Source organism: Stegodyphus dumicola, chromosome 4, assembly GCF_044657685.1.
Source record: "Stegodyphus dumicola isolate Sdum_Otavi_A_Nest chromosome 4, ASM4465768v1".
Lineage (NCBI taxonomy): Eukaryota > Metazoa > Arthropoda > Arachnida > Araneae > Eresidae > Stegodyphus > Stegodyphus dumicola.
This window is the reverse complement of record NC_140771.1, coordinates 89593920-89614547: the sequence shown is the minus strand read 5'-3', so window position 1 is coordinate 89614547 and position 20628 is coordinate 89593920. Positions and strand designations below refer to the sequence as shown.

The 20628-nt window shown below is 33.5% G+C and overlaps 1 protein-coding gene across 6 annotated transcripts in view; it reads left to right on the top strand.

Annotated features, from left to right (window-relative positions):
* The window catches only part of Pbp49 (proximal sequence element A Pbp49), a 117883-nt gene that overhangs the window by 58864 nt on the left and 38391 nt on the right, over positions 1-20628 (top strand). For all 6 annotated transcript variants that reach the window (XM_085815201.1, XM_085815206.1, XM_085815202.1 and 3 more), the window contains one exon: positions 6209-6305. In XM_085815201.1, coding sequence (XP_085671327.1) covers positions 6209-6305 — 97 coding nt within the window. The remainder of the gene's footprint in view (positions 1-6208; positions 6306-20628) is intronic.

The following is a 20628-nucleotide window of genomic DNA, read 5'->3' as shown; positions in this document are numbered from 1 at the left end:
GAGGCTTCTACGAGAGATTAGTAAAATCAGTGAAAGAGTGCTTAAGAAAAATTCTCGGTAAAGCTTTACTAACATTTTAAGAATTGTCAACAGTTTTACCACAAGTGGAAGCTGTCTTGAATTCTCGCCCTTTAACTTATATGTACAATGACCACAAGGAATCATTACCACTGAAACCAGTCAATTTTTTGATTTTCGGAAAAAAAAGATTCTACATTACCTATCAACTTTAACTCCATTGTTAAAGATGGCTCTACCATGTCCTCTCTGACCAAAAGAAAGATTTACCAAGATTTATTGGTTAGACAATTGTAGACTAAATGGAAAAAACAATATTTGATGGATCTTTGGACAGCTCATCGAATAAAAAATCCTAAAGTTTATGATGATCTAAAAGTTGATGATCTTGTATTTATCGAAGGCAACAAGTGCAAACTTTTGTGGAACTGTGGTAGAGTGATAAACGTTTTTCGTGGTCGTGATGACAAAGTTCGTTCTTGTGAACTAAAAACTGCGGATGGAACAATAATAATATTACCAGTTCAATTATTATATCCTTTAGAACTTTAAAAATTTTTTTATTGTTTAATAATATGAATAAGATTGAATATGTTTTATGCAGTTGTTTATTTTGATAATTTAGCTTCATATAATTAGATTAAAAATAGTTTAGATTTACTGAAGTTGTGTCAAAATTATATATTATGATAACATATATTTTTTAGAATTCAGTATAATGATTATAATTTGAATACATTTTCTATTCATTTAATATACTTATTAATTGTTTTATATTTATATGTTAAAATACTTATTGATGTAAATTGGATTGTTGTTAGATTAACGTGAACTCTTGACAGAGGTCAGGTGGGGAGTGTGTGGAAATTATTTTGATTAATTGATAGATGGTGCTAGTGTCACATGTTAAACGCTACGTGCCTTCTGAATTTCCAGAGACTCTCCACCGGTAGCTCGATAGATGGATGTTTAGATGCTTTGCACACTTTAGAAACACTTCGGTTCCTATTTAAAAAAATTTCGATTTTCGAATGCATATAGATTTGTTTTATAACCGAACTACCGAATGCTATGATTGATGATCTATAAACATTGTGCATATTAAAAGTTACATTTTTAAAGTGATTGATGTTGATTTATAGCATTCTTAGAATATTTTGAAATAGTATTACAGTGGATGAAAATGTACTCTGGAGCAATGTATGTTTCCTTAGTTTCTTTGAGCTGTGTTTTGTGAAATGTAATAAAATGTTAAGGTTTATAATGATAGTGACAGGTTCCCTCCTCCTTCTGATAAATATCTTCTTGATGGAATTAGTGTTGAATGTACAAACACGTACTTGCCAGAAGAGAACGATGTGTGTGAACAATTTAACTGAATGGCACTAGACGCAGTTAAAGCTATGCTTAATGACAGCTGAAATGGGAAAAGGAAGGTGGGCAGAAGCTCTTGGATGTTTCGTACATACATGGAACAGAATGTGTCATAAGAGTAAACGAATACCTTATGAAATGCTCCTCAACAGAAAACCCAATGTTGTTTATTTTAAAATATTTGATCGTAAAGTCTATGTTGGTATACCAAAACAGATTAGAGACAAATAAAAATGAGATGCAAAGAAGGAATCATGGTAGGATATGCAAAGGAAACTAGGGGTTATAAAATATGGCTATCTGAAGAACAGATATTAACTGAAACCGGCAATTTGAAATTTAATGAAAAAATGAATGCAGAAGATAGCATCCTGGACTTGAAATCAAAAACTAAGTATAAAAGACTAGAAGAATAGGAGGGGTTATCAGAATCCGATTAAGAACCGGAAACTTCTACAGAACAAGTCATTAGAACATAAATCTACTTCAAAGAGGTTTCGAACTTACACAGGCTATAAGAAAAGCGGTTAAGAGGCCAAATGGAACACACACAGATATACAGAGGCTGTTCACACATTTTTTAGACGATGTATATTGTATTCTGAAAACTAAATTACATAAAATTCTTGTATTTTAAGTTTTCTATTTGACATCCCTTATTCTGAACTATTTTTCGACACCGCAATTTCCAGGATAATAATGCCTTTTGAAGTGGCAGAAGAGGTATTCTATCCCATTTCTCACGAACAGCTTTCCTGTTAGAGTTTTGGGATAACGTTTGGATAATGCAGTTTTTTAAAGTCCAAAAGCACAAAAATCCATAGGTGACACATCAGGAGATTTAGTAGGGATATCAGTGAAGGGTATGGCCTTGATACCAGTTTTTTGTTCCATTTCTTTTAGGAAATTTACAGTGGATTTTGATGTGTGAGTGCTAGCTTTGTCCTGATGGAGTCTCACAGATTGATGGCACTGTGGGTAAAGCGATGGTATTTCATTCAGAAAAATTGGTGATAAAATATGTTCCTGATAGTATCTGGAGTTAATCTTGACATTTTTTTGCACTCTCTTTATTCTTAACTTGCCATTATAAGAAAAACCAGCAACAATCATGAATCCCTTAGAAAAACTTTCTTTCGATTCTTTGACCCATGTACTTAAATTTTTCCCTCCCCTTTTATAATAATAAATGGCTCTTTTTTTTTTTTTTTTTTTGTTACAATCATTTAAATACACCCATGCTTTATCTATTGTGACAGTTGTTTTCCATTTTTCTTTGGATAAGTGTTTCTCATATAGAATTCTGCAGCGTGTCCTGCGTTGAGCGATTTGCTTTGGAAGAAAACGATGCACATTGCGTTTTTTTGCTTTCTTAAGATTTAAATCAACGTTTATCATTTTGTTTACAGTGGACACCGAGCATTTTAATGATTTTGCAACTGTCCTTTGACTAGGGGGGATTTTCTTTTAACATTAAACAATGTACCTTTGCAATAGTCGAAGATGTCCGCTTTTTCCTTGGATGCTTGGTTGGAATTTTTGTTCCACTTGAGGCTCCAATTTGACGTTTTTTTCCTTTCTTGTTGATGATATTACCTATCGACGCTCTAGATATCATAAAACCATGACTCTCACATTGTTTTTGGATAATAGAGTACGCATATTTCTCTTCGGAAAGAGCATAAATGTAGCCTTCGAACCACTGCTTTGTTAAATTTGGCATTTTGAATAAAAACAAAACTTTCAAGCCACAGACGATAATTTTGACTTTTAAAAACATAGTGAAATTGCAATTACTTCTTTTGCAGCAAATGCTTTTTTATTACTGCTTACCAGAATTGTCTAAAAAATGTGCGAACAGCCTCTGTATAATACTATGTAGAAGGAACAGACACTCATTTTAGGTCTCATAACAACATTGAAAAATACTGTGAGTCTAGAAATATTAACTTTGAAAGAGATATGTTTGACTTTAGTGGCAGAAACGAATACTCCGGAAAATTTAATTGTGTAGAACAGGGAATAGTTTCATATCTGAAGAGGCAAATTCTGTAGAAATTATTATCTCACAAAATTTTAAAGAAGCACGGAAATGAGTAAATGCTAAGGAATGGCATAAAGCAATGAGGGAAGAAATTGACACGATGAAGAAAAGGAAGGTCTGGGAATTAGTTTAGAAGGCTAGAAAAGAAAATTATGCTGGGAAACAAATGGTCTATTCGCTAAAAAGAAATGAAAAGAATGAAGTAGTTAGATATAAAGCATGTCTAGTCGCACAGGGATTCAGGCAGAAAAGAGGTGAAAATTTTTATGACGTTTACAGTCCTGTAGTAAATTTTTCAATCATAAGAATATTTTTCACAATACTAGTATGTTTGTATGGATGGACTAAAACAATGACCTAGAGCCATCAAATTTTGAATAGCGTAATCTTCCTCTGAATATGGGCATCTCGAAGCCCTAATTTGGAATTTGAAATTTGTTTTATTATCAATTTCATGTTTGTAACACTTTAATGAATTTTTATTAACAAATTTAATGATTTCAAAGCGAGCAGTGGCAATACTGTACAGGAAAAAAACATTTTTATCTCCAGTGCGCAAGACTGTATTTGAAATTCTAAAGATATGCTTATTTTTAAATTATTTTGTGATATTGCTGTTGAATTGGATTTTATGGTTGAAGCGCAAAGAACATGATATTTAATAAACAAAGGCAACACACAAAACTTTAAAAAAAGTTTCTTTGGGTGTAATGTAAAATCTGAAAGCTTTTTCTTAATCCAGAGCGGCAATTAGCCCAGAAAGACTATTCGTTTCATTTTGGGATTTGGGGATGATTCACTATGAATGTCAGTTCACTTTTCAGATTGTTTACACCAAATATTTAGAGCCCTGTATTATATTTAAAGAAATTAAGTAATGGAAAATCTGTGTAAAAGTACGTATATTTCTCACATCATGATAAAGCAACGGTACCCAGAGCCATCAAATTTTGAATAACATACGTTTCCACCCGAATCTGGGCGTATGGAAGCCAAAATTTGCAATTTATTTTATTATCTATTTCATATTTTGTAATTTTGTTTTGGCATTTTGCGTTGATTCACTATAAATGTCGGTTCACTTTTCAAATTGTTGCCTTTTCCAGGACCCAGAAGAGAATTGTAGAAAGTTTGGTGATGATAGCTATAGTAATGACTGAGTTATTAGAGGATAACCAATCACACAGACTTTATGGATTATTTAAAGGGTTAAATTGTAATTCTATGCCCTGCTGTGTTTTAATCATAAGTTTCTGTAATCATTCAGTACTTACATATTATACTTAACACCTTAGTAGAAGTAGCCAAATTTTCACAGTCAGACTCATAACAACCCATAAGTCATCATTTTCATATGCATTCTTTTTGCTGTACTTCAAATTCCAACTTTTTTATGTATAAATATGCTGTTTGTTGCTTTAGACTCATTTTAAATTTGTGCTTGTAAAATTTGGCAACAATGGAAGAAACTGTGATAACATTTCTGCGTGAATGTAGTATTTTGCTGAAAAATTATTAAAGAGAACAATGAGATAGATGCATTTAGTAGATAGTTGATGCATAATGCCAAGATTGTATGTTAAACCGAGTTTGTGTAACTCTGTGCATTTTCAATATGAAAACAGATTGCTGCGTACATGGGAAGAAGAACAGCACAAAAAGAACAATGAAGGATTTTGCGAAGAATTTGTTTCTTTAATGTATTATGTAATCCATATTTATTAATTAAAATTCTTATTTTAAATTGCTAAAGTATATTTCCTGTTGATATGTTGACAGATTTTTTCTGACATAAGGTAAATATCGATAGCTTAGAAACCTTTTTTAAAATATTGCAAAAATCACCACCTTGCAACTAACAAATAACTTTTGGTTTTTCATTTGTAAAAAATTGCCAAATTCCCTAAGGGGATTGCATTCATGTATAAATATCAGTAATTCGTGGTATGATATTTTCTAGTCAAAGGAAAATAGCTTTGGAAAATTACTGATCCACTATCTTTGGCTGAGATACTTTTTTTACTGAAATTTTATAGTTTTCTTTTAATATATTTGATTTTGGAGCTGCAATTTAATTTATAAAAAGCTGGCTGTATATTAGTATTTCAAAAGTTAAAAAATAATTAGAAGAACTTGAATGAATGATGATTTTTAAATACATTGAACTATTTATTGTTTGTTGAGTAATAAATTTCACATCCTGGCAAAATAACAAGCATGCCACTTCAAGAAAATATTTGTGCAAGCCCTAGTACACTAGTGATTGAGAGTGGAATAAATGTGCAACTAAGTTTTAAATAATTATTTTATTTATTAAAAGGTACAGTCTCCATATGGTATTAATTTATTCTGAAATAATATCACCACAAATTTTAAATTTAAATAGCTTTGCCGTTTGCAACAGCTCATTTTAAATATAAGATTTTGTGTCTAATAACTTCTAGGTAACTGATTCTTAAACTGTTACGTCATTTGCAACTGCTTAACAGTTTCATGTTTTAAACTGAAATATGTATAATTAGACCAGATTGCAATTTATTTTAATTTTTTAATTATTGTTATTTTAATTTTGAAACTTTAGTGCTAATTCTCAGATTGTAATTTTTTAATTATGTAATATTTCACATGAAATTTGCTGATAATCCTTTAAAAAAACAGCTTATTTTTTACTGTTACTTAGAGTTTTCGTTAAAGCATTCAAACAAAATGAACTGAATACTCATTTCTCAGAGACCATAGAGTTTTTTTTATGTAAAACACCTTTTGTTACAGAAAACAGAAGAAAGATCTGCAGAAGCGTATTGAAGATCCTCAGTATAAAAATTTTGTGTACGCTAATTCAAAATATGTGAATTTTCCGCTTCCAAAGGTAATTTTATTTAATGGTTTGTTTTTCAGTTTATTTTTATTTGTGTTTTATACAGTTTATTTCTGTTCTTTTATTAATTAGTTTACTAAAATAAAAGAAAATTTGATAATTTCATTTTTTTTCCATAATTGATCAGTTTTTTAAAACACATAAAAAGAAAGTAATACCTGTCTTAAATCAAAATCGTAAAAAACAACCTTATATTTAGCATAGGTATAATGAAACACTCAATCGATTTCGAGGGCAGCTAAAGGTCCCTCCTCATCAGGAGAAAGAAATACATAGAAAGAAGAAAATAGGAATCACAGAAACACGTGGTGCTTATCAGCACTGCACGTGGTTATAACTAGATTTTTAATCAGAGTTGCACTGGCCGCCTACTTTTACTGAGCCAGGCTGTCTGATCAAGCATAAAGAAATATTAGCGAAGTTAAAATAGGGAGCGAGGGGCAAATGCACATTACACTCAAAATCTGAACTTCAAATAATGGAAAGCAACCACTGAACGGATTTTTATACCCTCTGGTAGTACCAAGTGCGAGGAGGTAACGCCATCTATCGGCAAAAATAATAGAATTAAGACAGTAGAATTTTAAAGGCATTAGGAAGGACTGGATTGGACTTCAAATCATTAACTAAACTTTCTAAATCTTTGTGAATGTGAAAAGCCTCAAGAAAATCCAATTCGTCTATGGAAGAAGCCTTTTGGATGATTTTTGCAGACCCAAAATCAAAATTATGGTTAAAAGTCCAGCTATGATACGCTATTGAAGACTTGTTAATTTCGCCTTTTTTGACATAAGATTCATGTTCCTTGATACGAAACTTCAACGCTCTTTTTGTTTGGCCAATATATCTTAAACCACACTGACATGATATACTATAAATTCCCCAAGAATTCAAGACAGAAACGCAATCTTTTAGAATCGAAGGGTGAATTTTATTAATAGGGGAGAAACCGACTTGAAAATTGAATTTCTGGAGAATCCGTGCAATTTTATAGCTAACAGAAGGATAAAATGGAAGCACGACAAGGTCATTGATATTATTTCTAACAGTGGAATGTCTTCTTTGATGGGAATCTGAAAATTTTTTGACGGCTTTATCAATAATCACGGGAGAAAATCCACGGTCAATCGCAACTGCTCTCAAATAATTAAGTTCATTGGTAAGCAAAGATTCAGAGGAACAAACTTTTAGCGCGCGGAAAACATAATAGTAAAAAGAAGCCATTTTTTGCTTAACAGGGTGGCATGACTTGGCATGGGGTGGTAAACAAACTGCAAAGGGTTTACGGTACACAGTGGTGCTAAAATCGGTTTCATTGCGGATTATAAGAATATCGAGGAAGGGGAGGGAATTGTTGGATTCAATTTCAAGAGTGAATTGGATGGCTGGATCAATTGAATTCATAATAGATAGAATCTCGGATAAATCCTCTTTATAACCGTCAAAAAGTGCGAAAGTGTCGTCAACATACCGAATCCAAAGACGAAAAGATAATTTATCAAATAATTTCATCTCAAAATAGTGCATATAAATGTCAGCAAGTACCGGACTGAGAGGATTACCCATAGCCAATCCTTCAACTTGACGAAAATATGCATTTTGGAAAACAAAGTGGGTTTGACTTAGAGAAACTTTAGTAAGCGAAACCAACTCATTAATTTCAGTATGTGTGAAGTGAAATTCCCGAAGCCTAGTTTCAAGACAATTTAGTGCTCCTTCGACCGGAACATTAGTAAACAATGATTTGACATCAAATGAAACCATAATGGAACGAAGTGGGGAAATATTTTTAAGTTTATCAATGACTTCAACAGAATTTTTTACAGTGTGAATATTGTTATCAAGTAGAGGAGAAAATCTGGAAACTAAATATTTGGCCAAAGGATATGAAGCAGTACCTATGTTGGAAACAACTGGTCGAAAAGGAATACCGGTTTTGTGGACTTTTGGAAGAGCATAAAGTCTAGCGCAATTAGTAATAGGCGGAATAAGTGATTTCTTCAACTGAGTTGGCAGAATGTGGGAAGATTTAATAGCACTTTTTACTTTCATGAGGTCCGAATTTGAAGGATCTTTAGGGATCGAGCAGTATGGGCCTTCATTTATCAATTTAGAGACTCCAGTAATATATGTGTGTTTGTCCATAACAACGATCTGTCCGCCCTTATCAGCTTTAGAGATAATGATATTAGTATCAGAATGAATTTCACGTAAGATCTCATTTTCCTTTTTGCTAAGATTAGAACCCAAAGATTTATTGTTAAAATTAACGTTATGAGTAATTAGGTGGCGGATTGTATCCTTCTGCGTTTCCGAAATTTTGGAGAATTTAAAGGCTTTCTCTATAGGGGCGATGATTTGAGGAATTGAAGGTTTAGATGTCTTTGAAAAGTTGAAATTATATTTTAATACTTTTAACTGATCCTCCGAAAGATTCCTATTGGGGATATTAACGATGGAGTTAACGTTTACAGTGGGAAGATCAGCTAGATAATTGGGACTATCCGACTGGTGTGTGAGTTTTTGGAATTTAGAAATGAGCACATTTTTATGCCGTTGACAAACGGTATCGGTTCTAGACCAGGATGTATGTTCAAATGAGGAAAAATTTTTCAGTGGAATTAGCAATTTTTAAATGGAGGTAATATAATTCAAATTCAATTTTAGATAAACGTTTGCGTGTGTCCCTTATAATGTGACGAAGAAGTGCCAATTTGAATTTATGCAAAATTTTTGAAACGTGAACGGAAGCTTTAAGGCTACATTTCACATGTATAAATTTGGGAATGAAATTTTGATGTTTGCATTTAAGTAGAAACTGTAGATGATTCAAGAATTTCGTACGCTTAAGGCGTAACTTACAAAATCGGTTCCTGTCAGTGGACATATTGTGAAAAGGGCACAAGCAAGAAACAAGTGAACAAAAGAAATAATAATCCGATATAAAAATCCGTTCAGTGGTTGCTTTCCATTATTTGAAGTTCAGATTTTGAGCGTAATGTGCATTTGCCCCTCGCTCCCTATTTTAACTTCGCTAATATTTCTTTATGCTTGATCAGACAGCCTGGCTCAGTAAAAGTAGGCGGGCAGTGCAACTCTGATTAAAAATCTAGTTATAACCACGTGCAGTGCTGATAAGCACCACGTGTTTCTGTGATTCCTATTTTCTTCTTTCTATGTATTTCTTTCTCCTGATGAGCAGGGACCTTTAGCTGCCCTCGAAATCGATTGAGTGTTTCATTATACCTATGCTAAATATAAGGTTGTTTTTTACGATTTTGATTGTCACATTAGCGTGTTTCTCTTCTAGTCTAGTTTGTGCTATCAACCGGCATTTTCGAGAATATTTTACTGTTTATTGTTTTACCACGTGCACCATTTTATTTACTTCTTTCCACGTGGCCATCATTTTTTCGGATTTGGTTTATGCTATCAACCGTCATTTTCGAGGTAATTCTATATTTTTTCGGTTTACCACGTGCACGATTTTGACTTTCGTTGCTTCTTTCCACGTGGCTATTGGTTTTCAGTATTGGATGTTTCTCTCCTTTTGGAATGTTTTTGTCATTTGTTGATGAAAATTGTCTTCATTATTTATTGGTGTTTTTTTCATGTTATGAGTAATTACTTGTTTGGACTTTTGGAATTATATTTCTTTTGTTCACTTGTTTCTTGCTTGTGCCCTTTTCACAATATGTCCACTGACAGGAAACGATTTTGTAAGTTACGCCTTAAGCGTACGAAATTCTTGAATCATCTACAGTTTCTACTTAAATGCAAACATCAAAATTTCATTCCCAAATTTATACATGTGAAATGTAGCCTTAAAGCTTCCGTTCACGTTTCAAAAATTTTGCATAAATTCAAATTGGCACTAGAACCGATACCGTTTGTCAACGGCATAAAAATGTGCTCATTTCTAAATTCCAAAAACTCACACACCAGTCGGATAGTCCCAATTATCTAGCTGATCTTCCCACTGTAAACGTTAACTCCATCGTTAATATCCCCAATAGGAATCTTTCGGAGGATCAGTTAAAAGTATTAAAATATAATTTCAACTTTTCAAAGACATCTAAACCTTCAATTCCTCAAATCATCGCCCCTATAGAGAAAGCCTTTAAATTCTCCAAAATTTCGGAAACGCAGAAGGATACAATCCGCCACCTAATTACTCATAACGTTAATTTTAACAATAAATCTTTGGGTTCTAATCTTAGCAAAAAGGAAAATGAGATCTTACGTGAAATTCATTCTGATACTAATATCATTATCTCTAAAGCTGATAAGGGCGGACAGATCGTTGTTATGGACAAACACACATATATTACTGGAGTCTCTAAATTGATAAATGAAGGCCCATACTGCTCGATCCCTAAAGATCCTTCAAATTCGGACCTCATGAAAGTAAAAAGTGCTATTAAATCTTCCCACATTCTGCCAACTCAGTTGAAGAAATCACTTATTCCGCCTATTACTAATTGCGCTAGACTTTATGCTCTTCCAAAAGTCCACAAAACCGGTATTCCTTTTCGACCAGTTGTTTCCAACATAGGTACTGCTTCATATCCTTTGGCCAAATATTTAGTTTCCAGATTTTCTCCTCTACTTGATAACAATATTCACACTGTAAAAAATTCTGTTGAAGTCATTGATAAACTTAAAAATATTTCCCCACTTCGTTCCATTATGGTTTCATTTGATGTCAAATCATTGTTTACTAATGTTCCGGTCGAAGGAGCACTAAATTGTCTTGAAACTAGGCTTCGGGAATTTCACTTCACACATACTGAAATTAATGAGTTGGTTTCGCTTACTAAAGTTTCTCTAAGTCAAACCCACTTTGTTTTCCAAAATGCATATTTTCGTCAAGTTGAAGGATTGGCTATGGGTAATCCTCTCAGTCCGGTACTTGCTGACATTTATATGCACTATTTTGAGATGAAATTATTTGATAAATTATCTTTTCGTCTTTGGATTCGGTATGTTGACGACACTTTCGCACTTTTTGACGGTTATAAAGAGGATTTATCCGAGATTCTATCTATTATGAATTCAATTGATCCAGCCATCCAATTCACTCTTGACTCTTGAAATTGAATCCAACAATTCCCTCCCCTTCCTCGATATTCTTATAATCCGCAATGAAACCGATTTTAGCACCACTGTGTACCGTAAACCCTTTGCAGTTTGTTTACCACCCCATGCCAAGTCATGCCACCCTGTTAAGCAAAAAATGGCTTCTTTTTACTATTATGTTTTCCGCGCGCTAAAAGTTTGTTCCTCTGAATCTTTGCTTACCAATGAACTTAATTATTTGAGAGCAGTTGCGATTGACCGTGGATTTTCTCCCGTGATTATTGATAAAGCCGTCAAAAAATTTTCAGATTCCCATCAAAGAAGACATTCCACTGTTAGAAATAATATCAATGACCTTGTCGTGCTTCCATTTTATCCTTCTGTTAGCTATAAAATTGCACGGATTCTCCAGAAATTCAATTTTCAAGTCGGTTTCTCCCCTATTAATAAAATTCACCCTTCGATTCTAAAAGATTGCGTTTCTGTCTTGAATTCTTGGGGAATTTATAGTATATCATGTCAGTGTGGTTTAAGATATATTGCCAAACAAAAAGAGCGTTGAAGTTTCGTATCAAGGAACATGAATCTTATGTCAAAAAAGGCGAAATTAACAAGTCTTCAATAGCGTATCATAGCTGGACTTTTAACCATAATTTTGATTTTGGGTCTGCAAAAATCATCCAAAAGGCTTCTTCCATAGGCGAATTGGATTTTCTTGAGGCTTTTCACATTCACAAAGATTTAGAAAGTTTAGTTAATGATTTGAAGTCCAATCCAGTCCTTCCTAATGCCTTTAAAATTCTACTGTCTTAATTCTATTATTTTTGCCGATAGATGGCGTTACCTCCTCGCACTTGGTACTACCAGAGGGTATAAAAATCCGTTCAGTGGTTGCTTTCCATTATTTGAAGTTCAGATTTTGAGTGTAATGTGCATTTGCCCCTCGCTCCCTATTTTAACTTCGCTAATATTTCTTTATGCTTGATCAGACAGCCTGGCTCAGTAAAAGTAGGCGGCCAGTGCAACTCTGATTAAAAATCTAGTTATAACCACGTGCAGTGCTGATAAGCACCACGTGTTTCTGTGATTCCTATTTTCTTCTTTCTATGTATTTCTTTCTCCTGATGAGGAGGGACCTTTAGCTGCCCTCGAAATCGATTGAGTGTTTCATTATACCTACGCTAAATATAAGGTTGTTTTTTACGATTTTGATTGTCACAGTAGCGTGTTTCTCTTCTAGTCTACATGTCTTAAAGTTTAAGCATTTATAATTTCTATACAGTCAAAAGTCTTTAATCCGGACTCGTCGGGACTTCGGCGATTCTGGATTATCGTTTTTTCCGGATAATAGATCATCAATTTAAATCTGGTAAGATGGCATGCAGAAATTATAAAATTAAAAATATGAAACTGTAGTTTATGGAATAAAGAGCAATTATGATCTAAAGGGTATCAAAATTTACAAAAAAAAAAAAAAAAAAAAAAAAAGCTTAATATTTATTTGTTTACTTTATTAAACATTTCTTTCAACGCGCGTATGCATAAAGCATACATTATGTTGGCAGTGGTGATAAAGGCAAAGCATATTTTGCTTCCCTTAAATAAAGCTAAAACTAATCTAAATAAAATTTATGCTTTATTCCGTAAATAAAATAAAATAAGCTAACACTGTAGCCTTTACATTTTAAATCATTAAGTGAAAGAAAACTAGCCATTATGCTAACTCATAATAACACAAGAGAACAAGAACATTCGCCGATACCGGCGTACATATATATAATATTCGGCCAACCTGCTGATCTTGACATCAGCGATCAAAATTTGCATGTGGAAAACTAAAGCCAACAAATGGCCCTCTTTTTCTCATGCAAAGAGAAAAACAAAACTTACACAGAAGTTCATAGTTCAATTCTATTGTCTTTAAACACTGAAAACATCTAAACAAAACTTTCTTAAATTAACAGCAGTCGCTGTTTTTTTAAATAAGTCGGCAGTATTTAATTTACTGGTGATAAATTCAAGGTCAAACACTCCATCATTTACTAGTCTTCTAACAAAATGATATTTTACGTCTATGTGCTTAGTCCAGCGATTTTCTATTAGCGATCTAGAAAAATCAATTGCAGACTTGTTATCACAAAATAGTTTACACTCTCTTAAATTAAACTTTAAAATTTCATCTTGTAAGACATTTTTTGTCCACATTAATTCCTTCGCTGCTTCAAATAATGCGATATACTCCGCTTCCATGGTTGATAAACTTGCACATTTCTGTTTAACAGTTTTCCAGATTACCGGTACTTCATCTAAATATAATATAAATCCTCCCATGGACACGCGGTCATCTCTATTACTTGCATAATCAGCATATGAATAACAATATAAATTTATATGTTTAATTTTCAATAAGTTTAACTTATATAATTTAGTACTATTGAGATAACCAAGCAATTTCAATGCCTAATTCCAGGATTCTCCTGAAATTGTGATTACAAAAACTAAACATCCTAACAGATTTCTAAAGGGTAATGTATGCATTTCCACAATTTCTGCACTTGTAGATGGACAATCTAATTTTGTAAGAATAGTGCCTTTAGCTATGGGAAGTGAAGTTATTGTTATCTGGAAATGTTTAAATTTTTCAAAAATTTCTTCGATATATTTTTGCTGATGTATAAAAACCCCATTCTCATTCTCTAAGAATTCAATTCCAAGTAACGTTTTAGTTTTGCCTAATACTTTAAGATCAAAAAACTTACTCAGCTGTGAAATTACTTTATCTATACTATGTTGATCTTTACTAAAAATCACAATATCATCTACATATAACAAGAGAATTACATTTGAACCCTTATAAACACAATTACACCATTGTATTTTCTTAAAATGTAGATTTTCTAAAGTACTTTCAAATTCATAAAACCATTCACGGCCGCTTTGATGTAGACCGTAAATGGCCTTGTGTAATAAACACACTTTATTTTCCTCTTCGATAAATCCCTCTGGTTGGGTCATATATATTTTCTCATTTAGGTTTGCATATAAATATGTGTTCTTTACATCTAACTGACAATTAGTCCATCCATATAAACATACCAGGATAGTGAAAAATATTCTTATGATTGAAAAATTTACTACAGGACTGTAAACGTCATCAAAATCTTCACCTCTTTTCTGCCTGAATCCCTGTGCTACTAAACGTGCTTTGTATCTAACCACTTGATTCTTTTCATTTCTTTTTAGGGTATTGACCCATTTGTTTCCTATCATAGTTTTATTTTCTGGCTTTTGGACCAATTCCCAAACCTTTCTTTTCTTCATTGTGTCACTTTCTTCTTTCATGGCCTTATCCCATTCTTCGGCATTTACTGATTTTCGTGCTTCTTTAAAATTTTGGGGGATAATTATTTTTACGGAATTTGAATCTTCAGACACGGAGCTAGTCTCCTGTTCTACAAAATTAACTTTCCCCGAGTATTTGTTTTTTCCACTAAAATCAAACTTATCTTTTTCAAATTTAATATTTCTTGCCTCACAATATTTTTCAATATCATTATAAGATCTAAAATGGGTGTCTGTTCCCTCTACATAATAATATATGTCTGTAAGTGTTCCATCTGGCCTTTAAACTGCTTTTCTTTGCCAGTTTAAGTCTGATACTTCTATCGGAGTAGATTTGTCATCTGACAACTTTATTTCTTCTCTAGAAATTTCCTGTTCGTCATCTGATTCTGCTAATAGCTCAGATTCCTCTAGTCTTTTAAATTTAGGTTTTGATTTATGTTCCAGGATGCCATTTGCTGCATACAGTTTTTCATCGAACTTCACATTACAGGTTTCTATTAATCTGCGTTCTTCTGGCAGCCATATCCTATAACCCCTAGTTTCCTTCGCATATCCTACCATGATTCCTTCTTTGCACCTCATTTGTAATTTATTTCTAATCTTTTTTGGCACGCCAACATAGGCTTTACAACCAAATATATTAAAATAAACAACACTGGGTTTTCTATTTAGAAACATTTCATAAGGGGTTCGGTTGCTATTATGACATACTCTGTTCCACATATGTACGAAACAGCCAAGAGCTTCTGCCCACCATTCTTTTCCCATTTTACCATGATTAAGCATAGCTTTAACTGCGTCTAATGCCGTTCGGTTAAAACGTTCACACACACCGTTCTCTTCTGGTGTGTACGCGTTTGTGCGCTCAACATTAATTCCATTTTCGGCTAAGTTCCCTTCGAATTGCCTGTTACAGAATTCCCCACCGTTATCGGTGTCGTATACTTATTAATTTTCCATTCGTCAGTCTTTCCATTTGCCTATGATAATTCTAGAACGATTCATTTTTATTTTTCATACAAGACACTGTTACTAATCTACTATAATCATCCACAATAGCAAGAAAATATTTACTCCCACCCTTAGATGGAACTGGTAGTGGGCCACAAACGTCTAAATAAACCAACTGCAATGGTTTATCCGATCTCTTCGGAACAGTTTTAAAAGTTATTCTACTAGATTTAGCAATAATACACGATTCACACCTCTCTATTGGTTTTTCAATTTCTGGTAACCCTTTCACACTTTGATTCTTACTAGTTTTCTTAATATAATCAAAATTTACGTGGCTAAATCTCCGATGCCATAGCATTGCATCGTCTACTTTATTTAACTTTCCAATTTCTGTACTGTAACCAGCTTCCCTTTTATTTGTTGCATATCTAAATGGTTTTACGTGATAAAGTCCGTCATATCGTTTAGCGTAGCATAATCTATTCCAATTATTAAAATATATCCACTTCTTCCCTTTTGAAATCACAAAATGAGCACCTGCCTTTTCTAACCTTGCTCCCGATAATAAATTTCTTCTTAGATTTGGATTATATAAGACATTATCTAACTCAGTCCAATTTATTCGATTGCCTACTTTTACTGCAAATTTGACGGTACCCTTTCCTAGTACTTTACTTTCAAAATTTCCTACAGCTAAAGACATACGTATATTGTTTATTTCTTCGAAATTTGTCATTAAATTTCTATTATTACAGAAATGAGTTGTAGCTGCAGTATCTACGACCCAATTAAATTTATCGGCATTACCTTCTTTATCTGTAGTTGTTACATAATTTTCTACTAACATTAATTCTTTATCTTTAAACTGTCCGTTTTTATCATCTATTATAAACTTCTGATTTTTACTTACATTTTCTTTACACTGAGCGATTAAGTGCCCAAATATATGACATCTGAAACAAGGTCCTATTCTGTTATTCCCCATCTTTTACTTAGATTTAGTTTTATTTTCAACTTTATCTTTCCCTGCATTTGAATCAATAGTATTAAACACGCTTACCTTGCTGTCTTCTAAATCGGCATTTACCTGGCGAAGTCGGCTTTCTTACCTTACCAATTCTTCAGCAATTCTTTCCAGCATAAAATCTTCGTCCTTCCACCTATAGATCAACTGTACAATGCCGAAGTATTCCGGGGGTAATCTCCTTATTGCCTGAAATCCTTTAAAAAGATCTGCCAAGTTGTGACCAGCTTCAGCCAACTTCTTTACAGTCATTCTTATCCTCGCGATGAATAATCCTATTTCTTCATTTGGTGTATATCTAATACTAAAAAATTCATCCAGTAACTGAATTATCCTTGCTCTTGTTTTGGGTTCGAATTGCTTCTGTAGAACTTCCCATGCTTCTTTACCACTTGAACATTCTTGTATCAGCGGCCTGAACTCAGTATTAATTCCGTAATATAATGTAGTGAAGGCTCTGTTCTCTCTCAGTGTGAACGCCTGCTTTTCACGCCTTTTGCACTTTTTATCTAATTCTTCTTCTTTGTCTTCTATGAAGCTCCAACAATTTCTATCCAGTAACAGCATTTTCATGACGACTTTCCATCGATCGAAGTTGTCATGGTTTAACAGCTCAAAACCTTCAGGTAGTAACGACATCTTCAATTAAGTGTGAGCAAAACAACTTGAACAAACTTCTAAGACAGGTCAGCTTCTTTTCGTGGATAACGGCCCTCTTCCCCTACATTCCTTCAATGCTGAGTTGAACTGGATGACCGATTAGCTGTTGGCGCTGGGACCATAACCCTGTTGGAAGTGGTGATAAAGGCAAAGCATATTTTGCTTCCCTTAAATAAAGCTAAGACTAATCTAAATAAAATTCATGCTTTATTCCGTAAATAAAATAAAATAAGCTAACACTGTAGCCTTTACATTTAAAATCATTAAGTGAAAGAAAACTAGCATTATGCTAACTCATAATAACACAAGAGAACAAGAACATTCGCCGATACCGGCATACATATATATAATACTCGGCCAACCCGCCGATCTTGACGTCATCGGCCAATCAGCGGCAACCACATTAGCTTACCGCCGATCGACCTCCAATCAAAATTTGCATGTGGAAAACTAAAGTCAACACATTACACATAGTTGAAATTAGAAAATTGCAAACAGAAAACTATTTTATTCGTGGTATTTATAATGATAAAGAATTTGATTTAAATCATATCAAAGACGGAGTACATCGAGATGAAATACTTGTAAGTATATTTAGTAAGGAATTATAATCTGAATAAAATAAAAACGTCTGCCCTGAAGGTAAGGATAGTGCTGACAGATCAACTTCCAGTTCATTGCGTGCCGCGACTTCTCCCCCCCCCCCCGGCAGAGCAGCGTGAAATTGATAAACAGATTTCGGAATGGTTAGAGAAACAAAGGATATGCCTTTATCCATTTTTTTCAGCAATTTCCCTTTTTGTTTGATGGACATCGAAACATGCTTTCGCTTTGTAGATCCTTTGGCAGCTCCAGAATCGGAAAATCTTTTTGACATAATCGAAAGTTCAAGCTTACTTTTATAAAATTGCTCTAACAGTCTGCCAAAAATAATAAGCCGGATCCAATTCGAAGAAATTAAGGAACAACGCAATCTGCAACATCAACTGAAATAGATAATTAGATAATCTTAGCTTAGCTTATACCGTCTGTTATATATTAAACGTGCATGCGTAAACGTGTTATGCGCATGCGTAAACGCGTTTATGCATGCGCAGAAAGTTTGTACCTTTGAGGTCCAGATTATAGATCATTCCAGATTATGGACATCCGTATTAAAGACTTTTGACTGTATTAAGGTAATATGAAATCATTTTATTGCAGCATACAAATATTTAACTTTGAAACTTTATTAATTTAAAGGATTTAAAAATGAAGTAATATATAATATTTCTAAAATAATATTTCTAAATATTTCAGCAATGCAGTGCTGTGTACATCAAAATGAATAGCTGAAGCGGGGAGTTTTTTGGAGCGATGTTGTATTGTGTAACAGGAAAAAATTATTTTTAGTAATAAATCTGATTGTCATGAGACTGCTGATGTTGCTGTGCACCCTGTATTGATAAACATTTAAAATAAGTACTAATTCCTGCAAAACAAAGCTAGGACCTTGCAATTCATTTTTAGCTGGCCATGTGTTGTTCTGTGTTGTTGCTTTTTAGCCCAAAAGGACTATTAGTCTCAAAATACTAAAAGCGTTTTTTCACTTATCATTTGAGTCTGTTGCCATTTGGCAGAATGTAAGATATTTATCTTTCCTGTTTAACCCCTTTGCGACGGCATGTTGCTGAACCAAAAACCCTCTGCAGACGGGTGTGTCATATGTGCATCAGACCCAAATGTCACTAGCAGCCAAGTGATGCACTGGTGCATCACAATTTGCGTTGATCTTCCAGATGGGTGTGGCATATATGCACTTTCAAACATACAGAATTTTCTTAAATCACTAGATGGCACGCTGTGTCTACTACAATTAGCGTATTCGAATATATACCTTGTTGACCTTGTGTCCACGAGGTACTTTCTGATTATGGTGATTCGTTTAGATGTATAAGCAGGTGATACAATCAAAAGTCTTTAATCCGGACTCGTCGGGACTTCGGCGATTCCGGATTACCGATTTTTCCGGATTATAGATCATCAGTTTAAATCTGGTAAGATGGCATGCAGAAATTATACAATTAAAAATATGAAATCGTAATTTATGAAATAAAGATCAATTGTGATCTACAGGGTATCAAAATTTACAAAAAAAAAAAAAAAAAAAGCTTAATATTTATTTGTTTACTTTATTAAACATTTATTTCAACACGTGCATGCGTAAAGCATACATTATGCATACTCGAAATTAGAAAATTGCAACCAGAAAACTATTTTATGTGTATTCATGATATTTATAATGACGAGGAAATTGATTTAGATCATATCGGAGCACATAGAGATGAAACACTATATTTAGTAAGGAATTATAAGCCGAATAAAATAAAAACATCTGCCTTGAAGATGAGGATAGTGCTGACAGATCAACTTTCAGTACATTGCGCGCCGCGATGTTTCCACCCTCCCGCAGAGCAGCGTGAAATTGATAAACAGATTTTGCAATGGTTAGAGAAACAAATCACCTCTCTGTCACTTTCTTCATGCCTTTATCCATTTTTTGCAGCAATTCCACTTTTTGTTTAATGAGCATCGAAACAGGCTTTCGCTTTGTAGATCTTTCTTCTTTGATTCTTAATTTCACTTCGACACTAAATAAAATACCTTGTTATTGAAGAAACAATCATTTAACATAAATTTGTGCGATCAGTAATTTGGCTCCGTTGCTGCATATCTGCTTGGCACACATCTCAAACCGAAACATTCCTCAGAGATACATTGTTGATCTGACACCAACCTGGCAAATCACTATGTATTGTACTTTCCTTTCATCACCATATGTTTATCAAAACATGAAAACTTGAGTAATGACTCATGTAGCGATGTTTAAAGAATTGTTTTATGTTAGTAATTGAATAATAAAGGAGTATGTTAATTTTTTACGCTGACGTTACGCTTGGCGATGAGTACAGATTTAAGTTAAATACGCTAAAAATGTTCACGAGGAAAAATTTAACAAAAATTTCTTTCCATATGCATAGTTTTCCATATGCATAGTTAGAATCCAAAATTTGCATGCAAAATTTATATGCATAGTTTAGTTCCATAGATTTTGTTGATGATACTCATAGAACCAAAGATTGCATTTAGAGCTATTTGAATTAAGAATAACTGATTTCTTTATTCACATAAACCCAGAACAGCACCAAGGCTCCTATGGCCACGGCCACACCAAATTGCCGAATTTTGGACCCACAGAGACTGCATCAGGCG